The sequence below is a fragment of the Bacillus rossius genome, chromosome 1 (genome assembly GCF_032445375.1).
Source record: "Bacillus rossius redtenbacheri isolate Brsri chromosome 1, Brsri_v3, whole genome shotgun sequence".
In the NCBI taxonomy this organism is placed as follows: Eukaryota; Metazoa; Arthropoda; class Insecta; order Phasmatodea; family Bacillidae; genus Bacillus; species Bacillus rossius.
In genome coordinates this window covers 309456794-309476241 of record NC_086330.1, presented here as the reverse complement: position 1 = coordinate 309476241, position 19448 = coordinate 309456794, and the positions used below count along the sequence as shown (strand labels likewise).

Here is a 19448-nt window from a genome sequence, read left to right as displayed (position 1 = left end):
GATCAGTGATATGATGTGGTGATATGAGTTGTAGCTGTAAGTATAGGATCGTAAACTTGCCCAATTTCCTCTACTGAGCAAAACGGGGTAAGAGAGCATGAACGAGGGTATGGGAGGAAGAGAAAGGGTGGGTAACTGGTGCCTGTTTGGGAGCACTGGCTTAATCAGTGATTCTGAGATTCAACACTAGATGTAAACTATTTTTTATTTTTTTTTTTCAAAATCTCCATTTTTGATTTATAAGGATTTGGTTTTTTGTTTAGTGTTTTGAAATATTTAAGTGGTTTGAACACAATATCCCTATATGTATTCAAAAACTTTCAAAAAAATTCAATATCTTTTGTAAGTACTAAAGAAAAACACTATAAATGAAATGATTGCTTGGTTGACTTAAAATGTTGACAAAATGTTGCATTTAAATACTCAAGTATTTTTTATGGCAAAATTTAAAAAAAAAATCGGAAATTTTCAGGGAAGTCCATCATTTTCAAAGTAAGAAGCATGAATTTTGACATTATGGTGTTTGGTCTAAACATTTTGGGGGGGAAAAGAAAGAAGAAAAAAAATTAATAGAATTTTTATACATTAATTCACATTCTGCTAATATGTAGTTAAGAACCTAATTGTCTCTGGAAGGTATAGAGAGAAAATAGATTAGACTCTTCATGGATGTTTATATTATCCTTGGAATGTGCACATGAAAAAAAAGAAAAATTACTTTTACTGCAGTCTTTTGACTTCGCTTGCCATAGTACGTGTTTTACAAGTTGGCTCACAAGAAGTCATTGGAAGCATTAGATGATACATTGAAAGACTTGAGAAATAGTCAGGTTCAATTTGGTGGAGCATTGGTTTTACTATACGGTGACTTCAGGCACATGCTTCCAGTTATACTTCGCTCAACACCGGTTGAGGAATTTAATGCATATTGAAATATTCAACATTTTGGAGCACAGTCAAAAAAATGCATTTAAAAACAAATATGAGAGTTCAGCTTCAAACCGATCCAACAGCGGACATATTTTCAAGACAATTACTCGAGGTCGGTAAAAGCACTGTTTCTCAAATCCAGAAACAGGAAAAATCACTTACCCATTTAATTTTTGCAATATCACGAATTCAAAGGAAGAATTAGTAGACACTGTTTTCCAAAGCTTTGAAATAAATTATCGAAATCACGCATGGTTAAGCGGAAGAGCCCTACTAGCGGCTAAAAATGTCGACATATACAATATGAACAACATCATTCTAAACAGAATCACAGGTGAAACAGTGACCTACAAAATCCACCAAAGTGAAGAAGTGAATTTTCCAAAGGAATTTATAAATTCACTCAATCTTACCGGATTACCATCACAAATTCTGAATTTGAAAATTGTACTCCCAATTATATTACTCCGAAACATCAATAAGCCAAAGTTATGCAATGGCAAATGATTATTAGTAGTAAAAAAATTATGAACAATCTAATTTAAGGAACAATTCTGATTGGCCCTCATAAAGGTAAAGACGTACTACTTCCACGAATACCACTCACTGCGACCGAAATAGCGTTTGAGATCAAACGGCTTCAATTTCAAATACGCCTTGCGTTCGCTATGCCTATCAATTAAGCGCAAAGGCAATCTTGCAAGTGTGCAGTTTGAATTTAGAAAAGAATGCTTCTCTCAGGGCAATTATATGTCGCATGCTCAAGAGTCAGTAAACCATCTGATGTTTATGTTTATGCAAAAAATGGACAAACAAAAAATGTAGTCCATCCACTAACTTTAGAATAAAAAATGATTTTGAGAAGAGAAAAAAAAATATTTCTTCTTCTTTTCCTTTTACTCCATAGCTTAGCAACAGCAATGCAAAGCAGATATTAAATTGTATGATGTATTTCTTCGGTAAATCCATGTTCGCTAGAATACATTGATGTTCTTTCCTAATCATTTCATTTCAAACTGAGCCACAGATAAGCTAATATGATATAATACTATTCATCCTCAGATTAAGGTTTATTGTTGTAATTACACTTAAAAAGAGAAATAAACCTTACCAGTTGCAAATCCTTGAAGCAATTTAAACAAAAAGAAAACAAAACAAGTTTAATACATTAACCCTTTAAATTGTCCAAACACAATTGCACAAGATAACATTTAGACATAATGCAAGGGCTCAGCACACAGATAGGCAAATGGCAGGAATAAACCAACAAACAATTGAACTTATGTTGATGTATATTCACTGTATACAATAAATTGTGGGAGATGTTACTTCACTTCAATTACAACTACTTAACACTATAAAATAAAATAAAATCAATTTGGCTACGTGTTGGGAACACTTTGTTTCATTTGTGTTCAAAGTTTTGAAAAAGTACATAAAATATTGGCAGAGGATTGGGCAAACTCTGGGAGAAACTTCCCGAGCTCCTTGCAGAGAAACTCTGCAAACCAGTCAGAAGTGTTCACAAACGAGCTGTTTGGTCATCTGAAATACTCAACACATATAAAACTCATTAAATTAACTAGTGTAATAAGGTTGGCGATCAGGTCATGGTTTCATAAAGTAATGCTTACAAGAACACACATTCTTTGTCTATAATATGTGCTAGCAATTTTCATTTACTACCAAGATTATCTTATAAACCCATTAAATTCAACAGTTACTTTAAAATCTATTAAAAAACTGAATGTGCTATAAGGATCCCAGGAAATCTGAATCTGCCACTTAACATGACGTTACATTCTTGTCAAAATTTTTCATATTTGCCATGTTAATAAGGTCACGTGTCCACTATTTTGGTTTATAGTGCTTGTAGTATGTGCCTGATACCTACCCAGGTTTAAAGCCAAATAAAATCAGACCACAATAGCAACAACAACTTGAACAAATTGAGAATACATACTCCTCTGCCAAGCTTGGGCACTTGACTCATAGTTCATGGTAACATCTAGGACATGCATGTCTGCTTGCTCTGTGCTAAGCCTCAACAACAGATGTTGGTTGATGCATGATACAAAACTGAATTTGAAACAACTAGACTCATCACTGAAACGCTTATCTGAACAATTGAAAATGCAATAAATAAAAGTGTTTTAGTATGCAGTTTATAATAACTTGTAAATTATGACCATTCTGCTCTAACTGCCTTCTATTACCAATTATAGTGTAAAACACACAAATGCTGCCAAGATTTCTCTGTTTTATGTAAATCTATTTCAAACAAATGTTATAAATTATTTTTTAATTTAAAAATACATCTTTCATTATGCATTACACAATATTATTGATAAAATCAATAAAATTTTATATTTAACATGTCAAAAAACATACAGCATTTTACGAAAATAAAACCAGTAACACCTTAATCTTAGAATACTTTAACGAGTAAATAATCTTAAAAAAAAAAAAAAATGCACTGATTATATGTTCAATGGAAAATTAAAACTTTTAAAATATAAATGTTTAATCAGTAAAATAAGACAATTTCTTGTAAAGAATAAAACACGGTCTTATCAGATGTTAAAAATTTGTTATTTTAAAATGACGTGTAATTTTCATTTACAGAAAATGAGTAACTTTTTGTGTAGCAAATATGGGAACATGGTTCTTGCACAACAAAGCATGGTAAAGAACAGTTCAAGGCGTGTGCGTTTGGCCAATGAATAGTGTCCCGTGTGAGTCTCAGGGCTGGTGGCCCATAGTGCCTCGAGAGGCAAGAGGGATCATATAACCGGGCCTTGTGAGGCTCCGAAAAGGGGCCTCATAAGACTCGCTGGAGTTACAATTCCCTCAGTTCTACTGAAGTTCCTCCATAACACATCGTAGTAGCACAAAAATCGTCTATTTCACAGAATTCTTAAGAAAGATTGTACTTTGTTGACAAAACTCAAATGGAAATCCCTTGACAACCATTATGTACAAAGGTTCTTCAACCTTTTAAGTGTATAATTCATAAATTTAATAAACTTTATTATATTAATTATCTTTTTATCAATATTTGCATCTTCTTTTACAATTGAAAAGTTCTAATTTGCTGAAGCAATATCAAAACAGAACTGGCCTAGACGACTGTATCATTCACAAAACATTCCAAACTGTCTCACAGGGTAGCATGAACTATCAGCTTTTTCTCGGTCACCAATCACAAAAAAAAAATATTTAACAAAAGATATTCTGCTTAATTTAAATTAGAAATTATAATTTTGGGTGCTATATTATAAATAAATGCATTAAAAAAAACTTACTTAAATCTTCTGTAAAGAATCTTAGACCTTATTTTTAGTAATAAAACACATCCACTAAAATAAAATATAATTTAAGAACATATATATATATAATTCATTACTTAACTTTGTTTGTCAAAAAAATTGTTAAATCACAGATATACTTTTATGCAAGAAGTTAAAAATAGTTCATTTGAATAATATCATAGAGATAAAAATAAAATTTTCAAAGAGTAATTTAAAAAAATAATAAAACCATATTTATATCATGCAGCGGTTCCCATTTTTTTTTTCCGCCAGGCAACACTATGATTGACTTTTCTTTTAGCGGAACCCCAACTCCTTCAAGAAAGTTATTTGACAATAATTTTGCCTGCTTTATATGACATTTCTTCAGACTCGCGGAACCCGTGGTCCTGCCACGGAACCCCAGGGTTCCAAGGAACACCTTTTCGGAACCACTGGTCTAATGAATAAAGGAAGAAAATTCCTCACAGTATCATTCAGCTTTTGCAATTAAGGGGGCGGTTCACGTTGAACACAGAATTCGTAGTATACTTCATTGGTGATATAAATCTTTTGTGTTATGGTAATGCGATTGTAACTAGATATTCACATAAAAGAAAGGTATTACTTTAATATTTAATTTATGGCAAACACTGGAACAGTCCAAAAAGTTAATAAAAAAATTTTTAAATATGGATCTTTATGAAACAAAAACACGTCTTGTTTCTTGCATATTATGCGTAATAATGATGCAATGTTTAGAAAATATTTTTTTTACAAATATTTTATTCTTATAATATTTCATTATGTATAAAAAGTGAGTATTTTACTAAACGAGACCTTTTTTAAATCAGTTTTTAATTTTTCCAAGTGCATCGCACCATGTTGAAGAAAGCCGTACATAGTAGTTAATAAATTTATATCCCTATAAATACATGATCTACTTGTTAAGCTAAGTTTCTTCTTCAATTATATAGCTCGATAATTGTTGTACGAACAGCAACTTAGACAACATGCACGAAATATTCCTTGCATGCACGAGAAAGCGGTTTGACTAGTTGATAAACTGCCAACAGAGTGCAGCTACTGCGCTGTCAGTAACCATTTCCTGCCTTCTCGTCCTCCCGCCGCGAAGCAGCACTGACAGTGCGCGGACAGCGTTGCCATAGATATTCACGTGAATTCATGTTCCGGTGTTTCTTGTGAAAAGTAAATAATGGGTAAAAGAAAAATACCCTATCGTGTTAAAAAAAAAGAGTAAAAAAAGCTTTAGCAGTTCGTTTGACCTGGCAAAAAAGAAAGGAAAATGACCTGACAAAAGAAAGATGAATCCAAGCAAGTTACTGACTTGATGTAAGTTTTTGGACATACGCCATTGCTAAGCACTTTTTCTGTAGAAGAAAACTAATAAATAAATAAATAAATAAATAAAAATACCCAAAAAAACAAAAAACACAAATTAAGCAAAAAAATTGCTGTTGTCAACAGGATATAAACACCACAAAATATTCCGTAATAGGAATATGGTCAACAAAGAAAAACAAGAATAATGTTCTAAGAGAACGAAAAAAAAAAAAAAACAAATGATGACACAAAAATATTGAACCCAAAAAAAAAATCAGCACAACGGTTTAAACGAGACAAAAACACGACAAAACGAAAATACGAAACAAACACAATAGTTTTTCCAAAACAGAATAGAACGATAAAAAAACCCACAAATGATGACAGCACAAAAATATTGAACCCAAAAACATTCAGCACAACAGTTGAAACGAGACAAAAACACGACAAAACGAAAAGACGAAACAAACACAATAGTTTTTCCAAAACAGAAACAAGCGACGTTTCGGGAACTGCTATCTGCTCCCGTCGTGGCGTATGTCCAAAAACTTACATCAAGTCATGCACTCCCGTTGCACAAATCTTTCAAAGATAATAAGAAAGCTACTGAAGTAAACCAATTCCAGGATGCCCTACAGTAAGTAAATTTAATTTAATTTTATTAATTTTAAATATGTAATCCTTAAATATCACAATGTTCTGCCGGGATATGTTCTTGTTGCTTTACTAGACATTCGCGAACTGCGTATTTATTTTTATCTTGCTGCAGTATAAACTCTATAAACCTCATTGTTTCTTAGCTGTTTTTGAGAAAAATTTTTATATTTGGGCTCGGTTGTATACCTTTAAACTATAGAGATAATTAGAGTATAAATATTCGCGAGGTCAGTAACAGACGGTGATGTCACTTCAGTAGTGCTACATTATCTTTGTTCTAATCCAGTGAACATGTGATTGAACCCACATTTTTTAGTTATATTATTATTTACTTAACGAGTCTTGAGTATGCATATAATCCATTGACAGCAACGCAGACGCACAATTATATAACAGTATGCAATTCGTCTTGAAGTAAATCAGTGACACATAATTTTTTTCTAGTGTCGTAAACCTCAGTAACAAGAGGAACACAAGCGCACGTAGCGTCGTTTATATCAAAACAATACCGTCAGAAGGCCTACCCCGAAGCATCAGTGATTGACAAATAAATAAATAAACTTAACGTTTTCACTAAAAATACGAAAAATATATCTAATGTCTTTCTTTATGTAACTACAATATAACTAATATTGACTTTACCTGAGAAGGCCTGGAAAAAATCGGAGTTAATAATAAAACCAGCAAGAGAATGTAGAAACAATCGTATTCTTCAAATGTGTTAACAAGTAACCAATGAATAGTTAACAATATTGTTTGATTAAGATAATACACATCAGTGATTAGTATACATTAAATGCCATTGGTCCTGGAACCTGTGAATTTTTCATGCATCTCATCGTCTTGACAATTTGTGTTTAGTAGGTATATTAAAGATAAAAAATAAGTTTCAGGAAAATGCTTTATGCTTAGACTTTTTTTATCAAAGACAAAAAATCTTGACTGACCGAGTTAAAAATATTAGGCATTATCCTCTTTGTGAGTGGATATTATCTAAGTACCTATAGTCTACCAATTTCTACAACATTCAAAGTACGGCCAAATAAAAAATATTGAATGATATTAGTCAGAAAGTGTGTCTACTGGTGCACCACAAGATTTTGAAACATTTTTGAGAAAATTAATTTTCAAACAGAAAAATGTTGAGCTACAAATGTATAAAAAGGCTGCACCAAGAGGCTCAAGTTAGATTTTAGGCCGGCGAGGGGATCTTTAAAATATTCTCCCTGGGATCAGGACTAAGTTTTTGTAATCTTCCATTCACCATAATACCATGGAAGGCAATGGCAAACCACTGTAGCATCATCGGAAAAACCTACGCCCCGGACACGCAGTCAAATTTCATGTTTGTGGGCAGAGTTTTATTGGGATCTCCTCTAATTTTTGTATTTTTTACATTGATACACTAGGTAATATACGAATTTCTTAAATAAGAATTATTATTTGTTTGTTTTCTTGGAGAGTAGTTTTAAATTTAATACACGTCTGGCCTCGAAATGAAGCCCAGTAGGATGTCCCTTCAGAGTGGATGCCTATCCTGCCAATGTTTCTTTTGAAGAAGAGTGCCTTGCGGTCAAGCTGTATAGCACATAGTTTTGATTACTAAATATTTAATGAAAGCTTAAATTAAACATATAATAGAGTCCTTTATGTATTAAACCATTATAATAACAAATAAAAAATTAAATGGCCTACATATTACAAATGTAAATGAAAAGTTAAGAAGAAAACCAGGAAATAATAATTGGAAATGAATAATAATTGGAGTGAAAATGGCTAGAAGTTTTGCATGACTTTTGTTGCAGTTTTCAAGAAAAAAATTAATATGTTTATAGTTGTATATTAATGACAATTCTTTCAGACGAAAATACATAATTTTTAAATTGTTCATAAGGTCTCGTCGACAGCGTGGAACTCGCACACAAATCTCGCACCAAAAGATAGCTTCCAACAGGAAGATAATTTTAGTTTGGTATTAAAGTTCCGGTACAACAATAAACTGGAAATTAAGATTTTACTTATTTGTATATTGGTTGTTAATTTTAACGTCGTCGAACTAGATAAGCAAATCAGACAGGCAAACCATGTTCTAAACGTCTATGTACTAACTATTACTTTTAAGACCATTCTTAGTGTGCAATTTTTACGGTGTTTTCAAAAACAGCTACAAAATATTATTTTTGGAATGTTTATGATATTTAACTACCTACCTAGCCTCGAAACATAAATCAATTGTTTTAAAAAATTGGTTGTCTGTAAAGTCGGTTTACGGACGATAGTTTAACGTGACAACGTCATAACAAAACATTAACGAAATGATTGCATACTTTTATGAATAAAATTGAATCATTTTTATTGAATTATCACTATTTTGTATGGATACAAAGGAGTGAAATGAAATCTACAATTTAATCGATAAATTAACTTTTATTTGCACTCATTAATTGAAATATGTTTATTACTTTAATGAAGAGATTATTTTAACTATAAATTTTATACATGTTTGCTATTTAACCTCTTCCAATCTGTGTTATTCTGTTAAAAGGATAGGACGATGATAGGAAAAGTAGGAAATGAATGGGAGTGTTTCAAGTTTAATGTGCCTGGAAAAAGTCAAATCGATGGTTGTTCCAATCGAGTGGAAGAGAGATAGATGCGGCGCAACCGTACAATGAGCGTAACGGGACACAGCGTAAAGGAACAATGAGCATAACGGGACACAGCGTAACGTAACAATGTGCGTAACGGGACACTTTTTCGTGCGTGCAGCCGGTGTTCATCGATTTATTAGACGTTGTCACGTCAGAAAAAATCCTATTCAATTTAATAAGGTAAATAATGTTGGCAGCCTTATTGCCCATATGGCATGCACAATTAAATAATTTCAGTTCATTACATCTGCACAGTATATTCTCTTCTTTGTTATTACAACTTATGGTACACAATTATACTATGATTGAAGTGAATTAAATGTATTATCATTATGGCAAGTAGCATATCTTATCTGAAATGTTGTATGATTTTAAACATTTGTGATTTATTTGTTTATTTCTGTTATTCTATGAGTTTTCATAATTAACTTGGCAGTGAAAGATACAGTTTTTCAGTTTTTTAATCATGCACATTTTGAATGTTTTTTTTTTTTTGTAAATTGTAAATATTTTTTATGGTTGGTACATGTTTCACAGATTACATATTTAATATGTTTTTGATATTTTTAAATTCTACTTTGTTTGGTGCATTATTACTAATTTTCTAGGCTTATGGCAATAACATTTACATTTAGAAGAAAAATAAACAAAATACCAGAAAGTATAAAGTTTTGTAGTTTAAATATAAAATCTAGAAATAAATAAAAAAGAGCAACATATCTATCAGATCCAGGGAATTTTAAATATAACAAAAAATATTTATGTTATTTAATTGTCATGACTGATACTAAACAATATTTGTTTGTTGAAAAAGTTAAGCGAAATGAAGATTTTTGGAAAACTGAAATGCTGCCCAAACTCACGCGATTCTATAAAGAGTGTTTACTTCCCGAAATTGTTGAATCACGAGTAATTAGAGGAAAACAAGCGAGAGAGCCAGAGTAGGTATATTTCAAAGGCAAAAGAGGAAATGGATGCAAAAAAGTCCAGAAATCTTCTCTACGAATCTTTCAAAACATATGAAGTTAATATGAATACAGTTTTATTCTGTTCATCGTGAAAACTTAATATTTTTAAATATCTTGATGCTTAGAAATGTATGCTTAGTAAATTTGCCGTTTTTTCGTTTGTAATTTACAACAAAATATTATCTAGTACGTTACAAATACGATAGAGAATAATAGAAACTCATATATGATATTCGTTAAACAGAATGCAACATATAATGATGTAACTGTAGTTATGATAACTTGGAAATTAATGTTACAAATAAATGAAACTAGGTATCTTTGTAATCAAAGTCGTTTGATTACTAATGCAATGTAAATATAATAAACTGTTATTTTAAACCCTTTGATACAGATTTTTTTTTAATTAAGGTAATATAAAAATTCAAGCTTATCGCGGAATCAAACCGCGAATTGTTCCGTACTTTATCTATAAAGTGTGCGGGGATTTTTAATAGTAAAACCCCTAATTAGACAATTTACTGTTGCAATAATTGATCTAAATTAATCAGGTAAGATTTTATTTTACACTTGTGCTAATCATTATTTATAAATTTGTTCTGTCATTATGATTCCTATTTATTTTACTCTTTAAATATCAAGTATAAATTACGTCTCATAACTTCAGGCCTTCCCAAATTGAGTTAACCGTAAGAAAATTTTAAATTATGATATGTTGATAGAGCATGTTTTTAACGTCTCAATTCTAGATACATATATGTTTGAAATGTCAGTGAAAATGATAATTAAAAATATATTTGAAATTTGTATTATGATTTTATCTTGAACCAAATGTTAACATCGAATAATATGTACAGCACATAAATGTGTTCATGTCTAGAGTGCGCGCGAAGGTATTTCCCGACGGGCCGTCAAACTTCGCTCGCCTGCGCGGCGGATTGTCAGTCTGGATCAGCCGCGGTCGTCATGACTCATGGCCCTGGTCTGGTGGAGTGGAACTGGCAACACTGCGACTCTCAGCCCTGTCCTGCGTATGCACGGGTGAAACCCACACATTCCTCGGGGAGGGGGGCGGCCAACAGTCTTCGCGTGTCTAGAGCCGGCCAGGAGAGAGGAGAAATACAACCTCCCCGTTTGAAGAGCCTGACTCGAATGACCGTTGCTCCCAGCTACTCAGGTACTTATACTGACCGAGCGGAGTATTCGGGTAGTTGATTTCGAAGGTTTTATTCAGATTTTACCAAAATTATCACGATTTAGAAGAGTAGCGATTTTTAGTCTCTGAACCGCCCCCTTAAAGGAATTGTATACAGCTATACACCTGAGTTAAAGCTAGTGTTTTACCTTTAAACTTTTATGTTTGCAAAGCTCTACAGGAATACGCCAGTATATTGTAAGACTAGTCATAACCGAATAAACTGCATTATAATTGATCAGGTTTATGTCTCAAATTGTGAATGGCGTTTGTTAATAAATATATTTAATAGTAGCACTCAGTACTTTGCCATATCTCTGTTACGTTTATCCTCCTTGTGTCTCGTTTCTGTTATCAATGATAAGGGGAGGGGGTTACACATGGAATTGTAAAGTTCATGGTTTGAAATAGTAGGGTCTCATAAGGTGCAATAGTGGTGCCTCATAGAGACTTGATAGGCTTGAGGAAAGTGCCTTACACGACCTCGTGAGGTTCGCATTTCCTGAAATGGCCTCATGAGGCTCGAGAAGTCTCACAGGGCCTTGCTAGGCTCGAAGGAAGTGCCTCCAAAGCCCTCTCCAGAATCAAGAAATGTCTCATAGGGCTTTGTTATGCCTTAAGGAAGTACCTCAAAGACCCACTCTAGGAGCTCGTGGAAGTGACTCACAGGGCCTTGCTAGGCTCACAGGGTTTTGGTATGCCTCAGGAAAGTTTCTCACACGGCCATAGGGCCTCGCTAGCACGAGGATAGTGCCTCACAAGGCTTTGTGAGGTAGGCGTCGCATGCAAGGCAGGCCAACGCTCCTACACACTTGACGCAGATACCAAGTAAAGGGGAATGTGGCAGACGGTCGTGCTCTGGTGAGGTAATGAACTTGCCTCCGCACTGTTACGGAAACTACATATAACCAGTTGAAGCTTTATTCATATATATATATAATTTTATATATATAAGAAATTATATACAAGAATATATATTAATATCACCTAAAAAAAAGGAATAGATGACAATCAATAACATATAATTTTCATTTTAAGTATTTCAAAAAGTGTCGCCTGCCCTTTAAACAGCAGTGCTGGCCTTAAGTTGTCGGTCAATATCTAATCTACAGTGAGATTGGTTACATACATTAATACTTGAAAAAAAAAAGGAAAATGATTACTAAGTATTGATCAAATAAACATAATAAACAGAATTCAGTAAAACTATATTTGTCATATATATTCTAATAATTGTAGGCAATTTAAAAAATTATATAACATTAATTATGAATGAAATGAATTCTAACAAACAATATCTATCCAGCATTAGAATATAATTCCTCAAAATTGCATCATAAGTCTCCTCCTAATAACTTTGAGCGAAAACAATGATACAAATACGGGTTGTCCACATCAGTTTGGGAATAATAAGTCACAAGAACGTCTTACCATCATTCACAGCAAACAATACAAGGTCTTCCAGAACCAACACAGCTTTGCCATCCAAGGCTGGTTCAGAAAACAACAGGTCCACATAAGCATCTGTAGTCTGGCTGGTTGGGCCCTCGAATAAATCCAGCAATACTGGCTCCACCTGGGAATAAGACCTTGTGCAAGCAGAGAGTAAACAGAGTTTCTTTCTGCATACGTCACTAATCAACAACAGACATGACTAACAATTAAATAATAAGTATTGTCATGGATTAGTTACGATTTTACAGCATACAGATATTTACTTCTACAAAACATGACAAAGTATTGGGGAAAAAAAAGATAGGTTTCTCACATTTTGAATGAATAGGGGTTGCCAGAAGAAAATAAGTCACATAAAAATATTTTTGTGTTTCACACAGAAACTCTTTCTTCAAACACATAACATATATAATAAATTTAAAGTGAGAAAATAAAATACATAGTATACTGAGCTCACTACTGATAGTCAAATAATGTTTAATAAACTTAAAGTGGTAACATATCCATATGCTGCCTGCAACCATGACATGATATTTTATTCAAAACAACAGCTAGTTTGTAAACGAACATAACACAATTGTTAGTATATCAGGAAAAATTCAAAACCATTATAATGATGCCAAAAAAAAAAAGAACTCGTTAGAACTCAAATTTCTGGTATTATCATGGGAGTAAAGGTATGTAAGATAAAATGCTACAGTAAATGTTTATTATTTCTATTCATTCATGCAATCAATCCAAGACACTGATAATTTTCTACATAATGTTGATTTGTTTGTAAACAAAGGGGACATCATTTGTAAACATGATAATTGATGTTTAAATTCCAGCACATACTAAATTTGGCTAAGGAATAACAGTAGGGGATAATCCTAAGTTCTGGACCAACAAAGGATATACAAATTAGGGTACATGATCACTGCCACCCCCTCCACCCTTCACCCCAGAAAAAAAATACTTTTTTTATTGTTCTCCCCTTTTGCATTTTAGTTCTGGGGCCACTTATCATTAATCTTTATTTTTTTTATTAATTCAATTTTCTGTTATGATTGTTATGATATATTGTTGTATCTCACAGGTTAACTCCCCTCCACCCACTCCCCTCTGAACAAACTCTTTCACAAATCACTTTTTTTTAATTCCCTCTCTCCCCTTCTGAATGTAGTTGAGAAGTTGGGAGGTGGATGTTACTAATGTGTGTTGTTATTGGCTATCTTTAGATGATGTCATCTTGAATTACATCACAGTTAGTTGAGAGGTTCGCCAAAAGGTAGCACCAGATTTGCTGGGTGTTATTATAATTTTTTTTAAATATGTGTGTGGTGGCTGGGGCTTGATCAATGATCACTCCTGCGATATTGGGAAGCAAGCACTTTATACATTTGGCCACAAACTCAATTTAAGTAAATAAGGTACATAAACATGGGAATGGAAGGGGAAGAAAAAGAGTGGGGGGAAGTTAAATTATAATATATAAAATTAATGATATGAATATTTAAATTAATTGGGAGGAAAAGGTGAATGAAGGGGAGAGGAAAGACAAGGGAGGAAGTTGGAAAAGTCGGGGTAAGGAAAGGTAAGGGGAGGTGAAATTATTTATAAAATTATGCTGATGGTATTCAAATTACTTAGGTAAAGTCGAATGCATCATGTCTACCAGGATTGCTAGTATTTTTATGGTGGGCAGAAATTATGACCAAAGGATGCCAGCATCGCATGCATTACTTGCATCATTCACCACTAGGGTGTAGTACATGTAATTTCAGAAATAGTGGTTAGAGCACACCACATGTAATGTTGAATGTATCACCTAGGAGCACTAATGGCATCCATTTTTAACTATCAAAAATGTTACCTGAGCATTCCACACTCGCACACTAAATTGTTTTTTTTCATGCATATGATGCGCGTTCAACAACTTGTACGAACACACGCCATATATCTTACTACGTGGAAAGCCCATGGGTAGGCGTAATGCTGTTCGACTCCCAGTCAGTTGTCTTGCGTGCCAATTGTCGTGCTTCTTGGCATGAGGCACGTAACTCCGGCCTTGACAAGACACTTAATGTGCTTGAATTCACGACAATGTCTGCACCAGCCATCATCCAGTACTTGACTGTCTCACTCCATGATCGTACACTTCAGATAGTCTGGCAGATTGTCTTTACAGAGTGAAGTCGTCCACACGTGGTTCTAAACAAATGCACATGTCTGCCCACAATGCATCCGGTACTTTGCCCACGTGTCTGGGTCGAGCATACTTTGCAAAATATATCTCATTCAGGTTGTACAGAACGTTTGCCTTACCCGTGTTTGCATTCCGTCCATCCGCGTGCCATCCGACATGGTGGTGTGTAATGGTAAGGCCGGTGTACAGCCTTGCTTCTCCTCGCTACGCGACTCATCAGGTGGTTCAACGCACACGCACCCTGCAAAGCTACTTGTAAGCAACCGTGCACACTCAGAATGTATGAAATGTCCCTGCTGTGGCCGAATTCTTTCAAACGTGCCCACCCTGAGGCAGCCACGTGGTCCGCCGGTCCCGTTACAGGCGCTGCTCGCTTACTCCCGATGCACTACGATGCACAACCGCACAACTCCCACGCTTTCAAAGTTCCCGGTAATTATGGCAGCTTTTTGTCATGCCCCATGCTCTGGCAGCCACTTGATGTGGTCGGGGGATTCGAAGTTGGGTGTCTAAGCGAACTAATGGGTGCCACCTCATCTAGGGAGCAATTATAAAGTACAACTGCAAAAATGCAGAATGGCATGACTAATTTATGTGAAGTCCAGATGGAGATTAAGGGTGGCATTCAAGACGTTCAGGTAAGGCACTGAATAAGCACTACCTTGTTGGGATAAAAATGTAACTTAAATCGTAACCCGTATTCCAGAATGTGTCTAAAGCTAGGTAACAAAAAAACAACAGTTTCAATCAACTGCGCCTTGCATGAGGCTAGAAACTGATTTCAATGCATTTAAGTGAACATTTGGCAAGCACTGAGACATTTGTTAAGCCAAAAATCCTACAGATAGCACCACTATCACACGAAATAAATGGTCTAAATTTAATTGTCTCGAGTACTTTTAAAAGTTGTGATTATTTGTTGTTATGACCATTAAAGTGTACAAAATGTATTCCAGGCTAGTTTCGCTATCGTAAAGTTTAAATTGGCACACCAACACACGATGATTATAAAAATTACTATATATGAGTTAATGGCGCCAGATGCGATTAGGCCATTTGAACGAAATCAACGAAACAAAAAAGTGAGGTCTGAGCATATGCATAATTTGGGCAACAGAACAGCAACAGATAGGACACCAAAATTGGTTGCCTAAAAATAAGGGACTGGCTATGTCCTATTGTGCACTATATTCAACACCTAAATCCTTATTTTTGAGTCTTGAAATACTGGCCTACGTTCATGGTGGTTTTCGAACTCCGGCTAGCAGATTACTAAATATTTTATTAAACAGTTGAGCTCTCCAGGTAAGCTTCAAAAAAGGTGAAAGTGATTAGAAAATATTAAGCAACAGAATGAATAGTTCAGTTAAAATTAAGACAACATTCTCAGAGTGTGGGACGAGTCTGGGACGATTTGTATTGTTTTCCAATTAATTAAACAATTGGTTATTTGTTTGTTGAGTATGCTTTCTTAGTCGTAGCCACCCTACGATTGATCGGCCGCATCATCTCCTCACAGAGGTTACTGAAGAGTAAGTACAGTGTTGTATATTTGTGTGTATGAGTGCATCTACTTTTGTGAACTGCTAGCTTACTAAGACACTTTTGTATGTTTAATAATGCCAAAGACTTAATAAATAAATAATTTTGTAAAAAATAAAAACCTTACAAAACAATTCTTAAAAAGGAAGAAAAACGTACCTGGTTTTGAAGTTTGAGATGATCAAGTAGTTTGCGGATGCAAACATGGCCGAAGCCCCGGTCCCACTGGTTGTCGAACAAGTGGCGCAAGGACAAGGCACAGATGGCAGCATAGGCATAGCGACCGGCGGCTGATAACAGTTGGCAGATATTGCATGGCTTATATTCTGCAAAGATACCAATACACTGAAAATACTACCTTAAAATACTCTAGCACCCAGAGCACAGTACAAAAGCTAACACGACACGACACACCTAAGCAACTCTAACTCAACACACTGAGCATAGATAAATCACTCTCTAGTGGCCAGTACACAATAAACACGCCAACACGACATACTGAACATTATAATTTTTTTCATTTACTGCGTTATTCAGGTTTGTTGACTGCCTGCATTTAATCTGTCTCGTCGTTGTTAGCCCACTGTGTTCGTCTGTATTGTTACATTATTTTTTCCATGACTAAGTTACTTCAACGGAATTCTTGTGCTGTATTGATATTTATATGTTGAACATTTTTGTTCGTGTTGTCCATACTACTTGTTTAGTTTTATCGTTGGTTCCATCTGTTCCGACATCATCTGATTCAGTCTTATTTTCTGTGAATTTTTTATCTTCATATTTTTTATTTTTTTTTTATTATTTTCAGAATACAGTACACTCCCGATTATCCGCGAAATTAAGTGGCAGGGCCACCGCGTATAGTGAAAATTGCGGATAATCCACAAAATAGCTCAAAATGGGAAACAAAAAAGGAAACTATTTCAACTTAAAAAAAAAATCAAAAAATATGCACAGCAAAAGTTACAATTAAGAGTAAAAAAATTAATGATGCTAAAATTTTAGTATTTTACTGAATAATTAAAATACAATATATTTCAGTAATGTAAACATAAAAGTGCTCGGTACTTACTTCGTAACAAGGATACAGTAATGTGTGTACTCAGAGACTTCATTGGAAACTAAAAAAAGCAACCACATGACTAGAAACAAAGTGCGACAGAGACAAAAATAGCAACGCATGCCAGCCTACTGAGTGAGTTCCGAGAAGGCCTGTGGTATTTTACTGTATACTGCACACAATACACTCGTCAGTAGAGTTCAAATTTGCTCACTTGTAATAAAATACAGATTTACATATGTGCTGTATTTCTTCGTAGCATGCGCGGATAATAGGGAGTTTACTGTATTTCCATGACAAACAGTGCAAATCTGCAATGGCGTATGTACAAAAAATTGCATTAAATTAAAATTCTCCATTGCATGAATAATTTAAAAAAACTTAATAAATTCATTCCCTGAACATAAGTAATTCATTTTCTGGTTTTCAGCATGCAGTACAGGAGTTAAAACAATACTCTAAGAATAAATCATTTATTTGTTACTGTCCATTACCCAGTGTACAAAAGATAACAAGAGTCACTGAACTTAAAACATTAATTTTTTAGTGCCCAGTATAAAGTACACATGATAAAAAAAAAACATTCTGGACATTAGCAATTTTATTCTAAAGAGTCCAGTAAACAGTACACCATCTAACAAGACACTGAACATAAGTTTTTCATCCCCTAGTTGCTAGTAAATAGTATAAAGCTGACATGACATATGTACTTAACTCATTATGTATAGCTCTAAAAGATGCTAAAACATCAATTTCTGATCACACATCATTCATTAACAAACAACTGGCTAAACTAGTAAAAAAAAAAAATTATAAATAACTGCATAAATAAAATAAATAATAAGAAAAAATTACTCATTTAAGGCAAATACAATTTGGATGCTCACATTGTAAATTCCTTGTGATACAGAAGGGTATGCTTTTAACTTCTAACAATGTAAATAAAAGTATGCTTAGTATTTCATTTTTAAATACAGGGAAAATCTTAAATAAGTCATGAATAAGTCATAAATATTGTTGATTTCCAGCCAGTGTATTAATAAAAATGATTTGAATATGTAACGATTTGGAAAAAGAAAAAAATGTACATATTCCTTGAGTTTCTTGAGAAACATGATTAGTACCTCCAGAATTTGCTAGATAACAGCGCTGGTTATTAAGTGGTTAGATGTTCGTAAGAAAATTTTGATGTTTTAGGTTGGTACCATTACTGTAAATGAAACATTGTTTTGACAGTGAGTTTTGTCCTTGGATAACTTTTGAATGATGCAGTATGAAAAATTAGTTTATCTGTGCTGGTAAGTATATATTTTATTACCTTGAGTGCTCTAGTTACTGTATGCATCCAAAAAATGACAAATATTAATGCTGTTAAATATTTTGTTCAGAAATGAACTAAAGTAGTCACATTTTTGTTTAATTTGGGGTGACTTTGTCCTGTGCCTGTTTTTAGGTTACGTGCTGGTATTTTTGTCCAGATAACATTTAAAATGAGCTGATACATGATAAAAATGTTTTAAATGTGTTAGGTTATGTAATTTCAATTTTCATTTTATTGTACATGAAAATTTGTAAAACTAATAAATCTGGATTTATTTGTTACAGATTTTGAGTTGAGATGGCACGAAAATACAAGGCTCGCTTGGGCCACAGAAGCTATGGAAATTATTCAACAGAAACACTGGAAAAGTGCCTGGATGATGTCAAGTCTGGTAGACTAAGCAAAAGAAAAGCTTCAGATAAATACAACATTCCTATTTCTACAGTTAAAAATAAACTTAAAAATAGGCATCCTAAAAAACCAGGTGGCCAGAATATTTTTTCTCAAGCAGAAGATGAGTTATTTGTTGAGCATGTAATTAAGATGTCCGAATTTGGTTTCCCAGTTTCAGAAACTGACTTCCGAATGATAGTGAGGGATTTCAACCGTAAAGCGGTTAACATTGCAAAATTTAAAGACAATACCCCAGGGTATGATTGGGTTAAGAGATTTCTGGAGCAACAACCTGCTCTGACAGTGCGATTTAGCCAAAATGTGAAAAAAGTTAGGGCTGGCATCACGCAAGAAACAATTGAATCATACATTGAACATCTTCATAGAGAGCTGAAAGATGTTCCTATTTCTAACATATGGAACTACGACGAAACTAATGTTTCCAATGATCCAG

At 33.9% G+C, this 19448-nt stretch overlaps 1 protein-coding gene and 1 long non-coding RNA gene across 3 annotated transcripts in view; both read right to left on the bottom strand.

Moving 5' to 3' along the window:
• The window catches only part of LOC134527892 (transmembrane and coiled-coil domain-containing protein 4-like), a 91921-nt gene that overhangs the window by 49177 nt on the left and 23296 nt on the right, over positions 1 to 19448 (bottom strand). Inside the window, exons 3-4 of one of the 2 annotated variants that reach the window (XM_063360893.1) lie at positions 16380 to 16546; positions 12467 to 12611 (exon numbers count right to left, since the gene is read on the bottom strand). In XM_063360893.1, the coding sequence (XP_063216963.1) occupies positions 12467 to 12611; positions 16380 to 16546 (312 nt within the window). Of the gene's footprint in view, positions 1 to 12466; positions 12625 to 16379; positions 16547 to 19448 lie in introns of those variants that run through there. The other variant, XM_063360894.1, reaches the window with a different exon arrangement.
• Positions 13505 to 16373, bottom strand: LOC134527893 (uncharacterized). Its single transcript, XR_010074309.1, has 2 exons — positions 14798 to 16373; positions 13505 to 14683 (listed from the first exon to the last, which is right to left on the bottom strand). It is a non-coding gene; the product is annotated as an uncharacterized LOC134527893 (long non-coding RNA).